The sequence below is a fragment of the Macaca nemestrina genome, chromosome X (assembly GCF_043159975.1).
Source record: "Macaca nemestrina isolate mMacNem1 chromosome X, mMacNem.hap1, whole genome shotgun sequence".
NCBI classification, from domain to species: Eukaryota; Metazoa; Chordata; class Mammalia; order Primates; family Cercopithecidae; genus Macaca; species Macaca nemestrina.
Window position 1 is genome coordinate 115,633,226 of NC_092145.1, and position 10,615 is coordinate 115,643,840.

The 10,615-nt window shown below is 42.8% G+C and overlaps 1 protein-coding gene across 3 annotated transcripts; it reads right to left on the reverse strand.

Moving 5' to 3' along the window:
• Positions 1-731: 731 nt before the first annotated feature.
• On the reverse strand, positions 732-6,220 carry LOC105463506 (dual specificity phosphatase 21). 3 transcript variants are annotated; one of them, XR_011618136.1, is made up of 3 exons: positions 5,475-6,217; positions 4,989-5,204; positions 732-870 (listed from the first exon to the last, which is right to left on the reverse strand). XR_011618136.1 is itself a non-coding variant. In XM_071088453.1 (2 exons), exons 1-2 carry the CDS (start codon positions 5,985-5,987, stop codon positions 760-762), a joined length of 624 nt encoding a protein of 207 aa, XP_070944554.1. In that variant the 5' UTR covers positions 5,988-6,220; the 3' UTR covers positions 732-759. The 3 variants fall into 3 exon arrangements, 2 of the variants coding, with proteins under 2 accessions (XP_070944554.1, XP_070944555.1); XM_071088453.1 differs by lacking the exon at positions 4,989-5,204 and having other exon boundaries at positions 5,475-6,220; XM_071088454.1 differs by lacking the exons at positions 732-870; positions 4,989-5,204 and having other exon boundaries at positions 5,234-6,182.
• Positions 6,221-10,615: the final 4,395 nt, after the last annotated feature.

A 10,615-nucleotide genomic window follows, 5' to 3' on the forward strand; every position in this document is an offset into this window, starting at 1 on the left:
TTTTTAACCCAAATCTAATCAAACCTCTAGACCTAGCTTCCAGTTTAAAGAAAATACAGGGAATACAGGAAGAAGATAAACAATAGCATCAAGAAATAATTGGACAAATCCAGCGTACTGGATGTTATACCACAAAATTATTCTGGACTCATCAAAAAGACAATGTCGCGGGAAGTAAGAGTAGAGGCACTATTCTAGATTAAAATAAACACAGTTTAAGACTCATAGATTTAACTACATACAAATTTAAACTTTTGAATCACAAACACACACCATGGACAAATGACACACAATAAACTGGGAAAAATAAATGAAATATATTTGACCAGAAAAACTAAATATCCTTATTCTATATTTCAGTTTTTACAGTTGAAAAGAAATAAAAGATTTACACTCTGAAAGGAAAATGTCTAGGTTCTGCAGAAGAATGAGCTCAGTGGAAATAAAATGTCTAAGGATATGAATAAATAATTCAAAAAAGAAGGGCAAAGGTGAGAAGTTATGAAATACTTTTAGTATTAACAACTGCTTGGTCGAAGTTTCTCAGCCTTCATCAGAATCATCTGAGATGCTTGTGCAAAATGCAGCTTCATCCAGGTGCGGTGGCTCATGCCTGTAATCCTAGCACTTTGGGAGGCAGAGGCAGGCAGAACACCTGAGGTCAGGAGTTCGAGACCAGCCTGACCAACATGGAGAAACCCTGTCTCTACTAAAAATACAAAAGTAGCCAGGTGTGGTGCTGCATGCCTGTAATCCCAGCTACTCTGGAGTCTGAGGCAGGAGAATCGCTTCAACCCAGGAGGCGGACGTTGCGGTGAGTGGAGATCGTGCCATTGCACTCCAGTCTGGGCAACAAGAGCAAATCTGCATCTAAAAAAAAAAATAATAAAATAAAATAAAAATAAAAATGTGGCTTCCTGGACCTACCATATTTAAATTGAGACCCAGGTGTCAGTATAATAAAAACTCCCCTATACTTACTTTGGGAGGCCAAGGTAGGCAGATCGTTTGAGCTCAGGAGTTTGAGACCAGCCTGGGCAACATGGTGAACACCCTGTCTCTATTAAAAATACAAAAATTAGCCCGGGCACAGTGGCTCACGCCTGTAATTCCAACACTTTGGGAGGCTAAGGCGGGCAGATCACGAGGTCAGGAGATCGAGATCACCCTTGCTTACACGGTGAAACCCCGTCTCTACTAAAAACACAAAAAATTAGCCGGGCGTGGTGGCACGCGCCTGTAGTCCCAGCTACTCGGGAGGCTGAGGCAGGAGAATCGCTTGAACCCGGGAGGCGGAGATTGCAGTGGGTCGAGATTGCACCACTGCAGTCCAGTCTGGGTGACACAGCGAGACTCCATCCAAAACAAAACAAAAATTACCCGGGCGTGGTAATCCCAGTTACTTGGAGGTTGAGGCAGAAGAATCATTTGAATCTGGAAGGCGGAGGTTGTAATAAGCCAAGATCACGCTACAGCACTCCAGCCTGGGCAACAAGAGCGAAACTCTGTCTCAAAAAAAAAAAAAAAACTCCTTCTTTCAATCTACTTACTTTTGTTTCAAAAGAAATGCAGGAAAATAGAGCCTAGTCTGTATGCCACTTCTTCATTCCTGACCTATGTGCTGCCTTAGGCAAATTCCTTAAATGCATTAGTACAATGGGAACAATAACTACCTTGAAGGGCTTGTTTGAAGGAATAGAGACACTGTAAAGTGTCCAGTACTGTGTTAGGCATTTAATAGCTTAATAAATAGTGGTTATTATTTTTCACTCTAACTCATTTCGCACTTTTAAACTGCTACCGTAGTTTTTTTCAGGTGACATAATCCTTTTCTTCTGTGTGTGTGTGTGTGTGTGTGTGTGTGTGTGATCGTACTTTATGCATAATTGCTCAAAACTGGAAATAATCTTGTTATGGGTTGAGTTGTATCCCCTCAAAATATGTGAAAGTCCTAACCCCCACAACCTCAGAATATAACCTTATTTGGACATAGGGTCATTCGATGTATTAATAATTACTCATACTGGAGTAGAGTGGGTCCCTAATCTAATATGATTGGTGTCCTTATAAGAAAAAGAAGATTTGGACATAGATTTGCACAGAGGGAAGACAGATATGAAGACACACTAAGGGAGATAGCCCTGTAACTCCAGAGGCAGAGATTAGAGTGATGCATCTACAAACTAAGGAATGCCAAGGAGTGTCAGCAAACACTAGACACTAGAAAGAGTCAAGGAGGGCCAGGCGCGGTGGCTCACGCCTGTAATCCCAGCATTTTGGGAGGCTGAGGCAGGTGAATCACCTGAGGTCAGGAGTTTGAGACCAGCCTGGCCAACATGGTAAAAACCCGTCTCTACTAAAAATACAAAAATTAGCCGGGCATGATGGTTCGTGCCTGTAATCCCAGCTACTGGGGAGGCTGAGGCAGAAGAATCACTTGAACCTGGGAGGCAGAGGTTGCAGTGAACCAAGATCACGCCACTGCACTCCAGCCTGGGCGACAGAGCAAGACTCTGTATCAAAAAAAAAAAAAAAAAAAAAAAAGCACACACACACACAAACAAACAAACAAAAACCAAAAGACTCAAGGAGGATTCTCCTCTACACATTTCAGAGGAGCACAACCCTGCTGACATCTCGATTTAGGACTTCTGGCCTCCATAACTGTATCATAAGAGAAGATACATTTCTATCGTTTTAAACCACTCAGCTTTTGGTATGTCTTACAGCATTTCCTAGGAAGCTAATATTAGGTTCCTAGGAACCCTAATATTCTTCAATAGGTGAATGGAAAACAAACTGTGGTACATGCATACAATGAACTGTATAACATGGGTGAATCTCAAAGACACTATGTTAAGTGAAAGAAGCCAGTCTCCAGAGGTTACATCCTGTATGATTCCATTTATGTGACATTCAGTTAAAGGCATATCTGGCCAGGTGTGGTGGGTCACCCCTGTAATCACAGCACTTTATGAGGCCGAGGCAGGCGAATCACGAGGTCAGAAGTTCGAGACCAGCCTGGCCAACATGGTGAAACCCTGTCTCTACTAAAAATACAAAAAGTTAGCTGGGCGTGGTGGCGGGTGCCTGTAATTCCAGCTACTCTGGAGACTGAGGCAGGAGAATCACTTGAACCCGGGAGGCGGAGGTTGCAGTGAACCGAGACTGCGCCACTGCACTCCAGCCCAGGCAATAGTGCAAGACTCTGTCTCAAAAAAATAAATAAATAAATAAGGCAAACCTACAGGGAAGAAAAACAGATCAGTGTTTGCCAGAGGTTGGGGTGGGTTGATGGTTTAATTCGAAAGGGGAAGCATGAGGGAAATTTTGGGACTGTGGTGATGGTTACCTAAATCTATGCATGTGTTAAAACTCATGGAACTGTTTATCCACAAAGAGTAATTTCGTGGTATGTTAATTTAGATATTTTAAAAAATGAACACACACACACATCCCCAAATAATTTTCTTCTAAGAAATACTTTAAAAGAAATTTTCCATTTGGGCCTCTGCCAGAAAGGCTGTTTCGTGGGGGCTCTGCCACACCAACTCTTGCATTCTGTGAGCCTGTTTTTCCATCTGTAAAAGTAGTGGATCTGCCTGGAGCAGATCCACTTTTTATTCCCCTCGTCCCCATACTGCACCCTAGGCACTCCCTTTGTGGCAGTGGTGGTGTCTTGATGGATTTGGAGAGAAAAAAACACTGGGATGTCACTGGGCTCTGGACACACAGGTCTTCTCCAAATGGAGCAGTTGTACTTTTGTCTCTCTCTCTCTTTTTTTTTTTTTTTTTTTTGGTCTAAAAACCTCTGGATTAGAATAACTGAACACAAGCCAGAGTCCAGGTATCCAGGGAATTAGAATGATCCTGGATTCCAGGGCCTACATGTGGGGGTCACTTGTTCATCCCTTCAGCGAATGCCCTCATGCATCCTTGTAATGAGCAAAACCAGGGTGCTGGCTCTAACGGTTAGTGACTCTAAACAAGTGTTTCAGGGAAGCTGGACTTGTGCTTCTACACAACCCCTTGGATGCACATGGATTAAACACAATGGGACCTCTGTTAAAGCTCTAAATCTAGGCGCCCCCCCACCTTTGTTTTTTCTTTTTCGAGACAGAGTCTCACTCTGTCACCCAAGGCTGGAGTGCAATGGTTCAATCTTGGCTCCCTGCAACCTCCACCTCCCGGGCTCGAGTGCTTCTCTTACCTCAGCCTCCCGAATAGCTGGGACTACAGGTGCCAGCCACCATGCCCGAATCTAGGCCCATTCTAAGGTAAGGTCCAAAAGGACCTTCAGCCATTTGTTTTTAGACACTTGATGATTTTTTGGAAGAGCATTTTGTAAACAACAAAGGACTGTGCACAGAAGGGGGAAATGCCATTATGAGGATGAGTGTGCTGACCTCAAACCAGGGTCAAAGAGTATCATTGCCCTTTACTCCAAGCATGAAACCATTCATGTGCCAGGTACTGTGCTAAGGAACCCTGTCCTCACAACAACTCTATGGGAGAGAGTTGCTTTGACAGGTGAGGAAAGTGAAGCTTTGAGGGGACCCAGGTCACAATGAAAGGAGATGTTAGAGGTGACAGGGTTGGGTCATGGCCAGCAGCTCCAGCCTCTTAAGCCAAGGTTCATGAGAGGAACCCCTGAGACCTGGTGTCAGGCCTGTTCTCTCTCAGTATATGCCCTGGGAAAAGGACTAATGTCCCTTTTCACAAAGGCTGGTGGGAGATCACCAAAGACACCTTGAGACCTTGCCATCAAGTATAGCACTCAAAAAGTACAGTATTTTTAAACTTTATGGAGTGGAATGGTCTTTTAAAAAACTAGTTTTTTTTTTTTTTAAACTAATGTATAAATTCAATCTAGAAAACCAGAGATGGGCCACTGTGATTGAAGGCGGGCAAGGGTAGCCTGAGCCTCCTCCAGAGCTCCTGGAGCAAAGCTTGAATGAAAGTCACTTATCCACTAGGTTGGCACTTACCGGGAGAAGTGCAAGGGATGCCAAGATGTCTAAGGCTTTGACTTTGGTTTGGAAAGAACCAGGTGAGATTCTAGGGGATTCACTCCTGAGTTAGTCCGCCTCCGGCAGGGCTCAGAATTCCAGGCCTGCCACATGTATTGGGTGCTGCTGGCAGGTCTATGTGAGCTGAGCATCACTTGCCGCACCCTGGTTCCAGCCAGGCCCCAATAGCTTGACCTCACAAGATAAAAAACATTTTCACCATCTTACATTTCGTGAATTTAATTCTATTAAGGTAAGGCTTACTACATTCAAAACTCCAACCCCCTCCCTTTTTTTCTTGCCCCTTAACAAGGCACCAACCGGTTTTCTTTACTAACAAAATGTCAGTGTTCAAGTTCAGTCTTGGTGCCAGATCGATGGCAGATGTCAAGGGCTGGCCGGGATGGCTTACATTGATAACACTGCAAGTATGTCCTTCTCATAGATGTCAGGGATGTCACCTACCGGCGAGTTGATCATGCGCACGGTGTTGTTACTAAACAGCTTGAATTCGTAATTGATGAGCTGTTCCCAAAAGCCGTTGTTGGGCCGGATGATGGGGCGGCGCGACTTGGTCCATGCATGGGCGTCCAGCAGCGACATGGAGTGGTATTTCATGAGGTACGCAAGGCACAGTGAGGCGGAACGGCTCACTCCAGCCACGCAGTGCAGCAGCGTGCGGCCCTGCCTCATATCCACGCTGTGGATAAGATCAGCAATGGGGTCAAAAAAGTCGCAGAGACGAGAGTCACGAGCATCGGTAACAGGCACCTTTACGTACTGAATGCCCTCAAAGAACACGTTGACCACTTCCACCGAGGCATTGACAATGGCGGTGATGCGATTGCTGGACAGAAGGATTTTGTTGTTGGCAGCCACACCATTGCTGAGAAACAAGCTGCTGGTTATTTGGGAGAAGCTGTAGATGGAGGGCTGCTGGAGACCCTGAGATGATGAAAAAGACGCGGATGCTGTCATCAAAGCTGCTGGTCCGAGGTCTCTCTATGCTGGTTCAGGGCACAACCCTTACCAAGCTAGTTCAGGATTGCAGCCGCGCCGCGAAGTCTCAGGCTAGGTGTTGGAGAAAGAGGACCGGCCATCGGTCACCACCCTCTTCCTGTCTCCTCCCACCACTCCCATCTGGGCGTCACAATCTCGGACAGATAGCCCTGCGGCTGTGGTTTCCATGGCAATGGCCGCTTGCCGCAAGGAGGACAAGGCCTCTAAGCAGGGTCTTCAGAGACACCCCAGTCTGTTTTATTTTTATCTTTCTTCATAGTCATTTATTTTCCAAGGCCTAATTCTTATCTTTCTTGACTTTTAAAAATGTTCTGTTACAAGATATCTATTTTATGTTTCAATTATTGGACCACATTAAACACAGTATTTATGAATACTTCTATTTCATCAGTGTTGCAGAACAGGGCTTACACTTTCCCTGCAAAATAGCAACATCACATTCTAAGTTGGGGAACAGCATTTGGCTCATGTGATACGCTAATCTCTATAAAACTGGAGCGAGATATGGGATTTGGCTGGGCTTGGTGGACTGGCCTGATATTTCTTTGTTGATTGCAACCATAAAATTTTTTTCCTGCTTACAAACACATCAGGGCTGGTTGTAAGGGAGCATTGCTAACTGATATATAACCCTTTATCTTGAAGTTGGCCTGTGGTGGACAGTTGTGACTAATTTAGCTGTGTCATAGTCCGTTTGTACATACAGCTCAAATGACTGAAACAATAGTTCAAATTATTTTGTTTACTTTCTTCAAAAAGTATGCCCACATGCTTTGTGAACTACAAATCACTTTGACCACTACCGATGCTGTCTTCCCAGTAATATTACACATTCTGGAACAAGTTAATGCTACATGGTAATTGGGCCAAAAATTGAGACAGGCTTGCTCTGTCATCCAGGCTGGAGAGGCCCAGGCCTCTGCCTCCTGAGTTCAAGTGATTCTTGTGCCTCAGCCGACCAAGCAGCTGGGATTACAAGAGTGCGCCACCACACCCGACTAATTTTTGTATTTTTAGTAGAGACAGGATTTCACCATGTTGGCCAGGCTGGTCTCAAACTCCTGACCTCAGGTGATCCTCTCACCTCGGCCTCCCAAAGTGCTGGGATTACATGCAAGAGCCACCGCACCCAGCCCAAAAATTAATTTCTAAAATGCAACCTGACATTTGCATTTCCTTCCAGCTAAGATTTTTATAGAATTTGGCTGAAAATTGAAAAGAACTATAGCCTAAGACTAACAAACTGTTTCGCAGAGCAGCCAATTGACTCACATACTTTGCTCTCATTCCATCATCATTTTGGTATGTGTTCAAAGGTGTGCTGTGATTATGAACAAAGATGAAGTAGATATCAGGCTGCTTATGATGGTCAAGGAAACGATAACCTCAAAACACAACACATATTTCTTTTTCTCGGTTGTCATAATAAAATTAATTTGCATTACTTAAATTGTCAGTCCCCACAAATCTATCTGGAAGAAAATAGAACACAAATACTAAATAAATATGAAAACTGTCTGTTGGGGACAGCTCAACCTGGCTAAGGGAGAAGCTTTGTAATCTATGTAGTAATGTGGAGGCCCTAAACTAGTATTGGTGTCTAGTTATTTCATAAGTATACACTTCTTAAACTTTAAAACTATAGAAAAATTAACAAAATAATTTCAGACACTATTTTCTTTTCTTTTTTTTTTTTTTGAGACAGGGTTTTGCTCTTGTTGCCCAGGCTGGAGTGCAGTGGTGCAATCTCGGCTCACCACAACCTCCGCCTCCCAGGTTCAAGCCATTCTCCTGCCTCCGTCTCATGAGTAGCTGAGATTACAGGCTCGCGCCACCATGCCCAGCTAATTTTTTGTATTTCTAGTAGAGACGGGGTTTCACCATGTTGGCCAGGCTGGTCTCAAACTCCCGACCTCAGGTGATCCACCTGCCTCAGCCTCCCAAAGTGCAGGGATTACAGGCATGAGCCACCGCACCCGGCCACAGACACTATTTTCAAAGACAAGCATGACCCGTATTAAATATATTCATTTATTTATTCTTCATATTCTGTGACACCTATTAGTCTGAGGGATGTTGGATGTTTTAAAAGTCCACTATGGAGCTTTTCCTGGATAGATAACATTTTCTCCCCTTGAGTTTGGAAGCAGGTCACTTTCAGATCCCACTTGTCTCTACTTTTCCTCTTTTTTTTTAAGCACACTGATGGAGGCAATTTTCCTTGTTATTTAGTGAAGAAAATGTGCAATGGACTTGCCCAAGAACACACTCTCTTTCCACCGATGGGAAAACACCCTGGATGTTAAGAATTAGTTAATGTTCAGATTTCTCAATTCAGTAGTCAAAGTCCTTTCTAATCTGATCTAAGCCTGCCTTTCAAATCTCATTCATTTATTCATCAGATTTTTATTAAGAATCTATATACTGTGTTAGGCATTTTCACCTATATAAACCCTCAGTTCTGACCAAACAAAGCAAATGCTTTTGGCAAATACAAAATGTACATTCCTGTTTCCTTATCTTTGCTCATGCCATTTCTCTCTCTTGAGAAGCCTGACTCCTCTCTGCTTCCTGAATTCTATCCAAGCTTCAAGACTCAGCTTGATTAATTTAACAAGAGGATCAACTGAGCATCCAATCTGTGTCAGGTACGATCTTAGCAGTGTAGATCCATCACAATACAGGACCTGATTCCCAAGAGCTTATACTTTGGTCAGAGAGATAGATAACCTTGGAAGAGTCTAGAAGAGAGGGTATGATTCATTGTTTTAGGTGAGCGTTGGGGGGCCAGGGGCAGTAGGTGTATGTCATGGAAGGTTTAACAGAAAACGTGACTAGGAAAAGTCTTTTTGTTTTTATTACTTATTATTTATAGTGTCCAAGTTTGTGTTTTGAAAAATATCAAACCTACATAAAAGCTGCAAGAATAGAACAATGAGCATCTGTTTACCCTTCACCTGTGCTTCTATTGTTAACATTTCACCACTTTTGTTTTATCTCTCTATTTTGATATACAAACACACAAGTTTATTTGCTTGTTTCTTTTTGCTGAAACATTGAGAGTTTCTTGTAGATATAGCAACAATTTAGCCCTTCAGCACATATCTCCAAAGAACAAGTACATTCTCTTCCATAACCACAGTACAATGACCATACTTAGGAAATTTAGCATTGGCCCCATATTATTATCTAACATGTAGCCCATATTCAAATTTCACCAAGTCTCTTAATATTATTTATAGCTGTTTTTTTTTCTTTTGATTCAGGATTGAATTAAGGATCACACAATGCATTTAGCCATCACGCTTCTTTAGCATGTTTAAATTTGGAGCTGTTGCTGAGTCTTTTGTTTTGGTCTTGCTGGACATTGGCACTTTTAAGAGTTCAGGCCGGTTTTGCAGAACATCTTTCAAAGTGTATTTGTTTGATTGTTCCCTCAGGATTAGATTCAGGTGAAATATTTTTTGCAAGAACACCACCAGAGTGTTGGATTCTCAGTACATCGTACCAGGGGGCATACGTTATTTGTTTGTTCCATTAATGGTGATGAGAAATTTTTTCATTTCTCTTTCAATAGCTTTAGGGGTTCTAGTGGTTTCGGGTTACATGGATGAATTGTATAATGGCCAAGTCTGAAATTTTAGTGCATCCATCACCTGAGTAGCGTACATTCTTCCCAATATGTAGTTTTTAAATATCTCCCCACCATCCTCCCCCATTCTGAGTCTCCAATGTCCATTATACCAGTCTATATGCCTTTGTGTACCCATAGGTTAGCTCCCACTTATGAGGACATGTGACCAGGCATGGTGGCTCATGCCTGTAATCCCAGCATTTTGGGAGGCCAAGGCGGATGGATCACCAGAGGTCAGGAGTTCGAGACCAGCTTGGCCAACATGGCGAAACCCCGTCTGTACTAAAAATACAAAACTTAGCTGGGCATGGTGGTGCGCGCTTGTACTCCCAGCTATTTGGGAGACTGAGGTGGAGGATCACTTGAACTTGGGAGGATCGCTTGAACCCAGGAGGCAGAGGTTGCAGTAAGCCGAGATCGTGCCACTGCAATCATGCCTGGGCTAGAGAGTGAGACTCCGTCTCCAAAAAAAAAAAAAAAAAAAAAGTCAGAACATGCGATATTTGGTTTTCCATTCCTGAGTTACTTCACTTAGAATAATGTTCCCCAGTTCCATCCAGGTTGCTGCAAAAAACATTATTTTGTTCTTTTTTTATAGCTGAGTAATATTCCATGGTGTATATATATCACATTTTCTTTATCCACGTATCAGTTGATGGGCACTTAGTTTTGTTCCATGTCTTTGCATTTGCGAATTGTGCTGTAATAAATATATGCGTGTAGATGTCTTTTTGATATAATTACTTCTTTTCCTTTGGGTAGATACACAGAAGTGGGATTGCTGGATCAAATGGTAGATCTACTTTTAGTTCTTTAAGGAATCTCCATACTGTTTTCCGTAAAGGTTGTACTAATTTACATTCCCCCAGCAGTGTTACCTTTTTACCACATACACACCAACATCTATTAAATTTTATTTACTTAATTTAATTTATTTATTTACTTTTGAGAT

Coding starts and splice junctions, on each gene's coding strand:
- LOC105463506 (XM_071088453.1), bottom strand. CDS start 5,987: ATGACAGCATCCGCGTCTTTTTCATCATCTCAGGGTCTCCAGCAGCCC. Junction 871..5,474: donor TGCGCATGATCAACTCGCCG/GTAGGTGACATC, acceptor TTTTTTTTTTAG/ATGCAGATTTGCTCTTGTTG.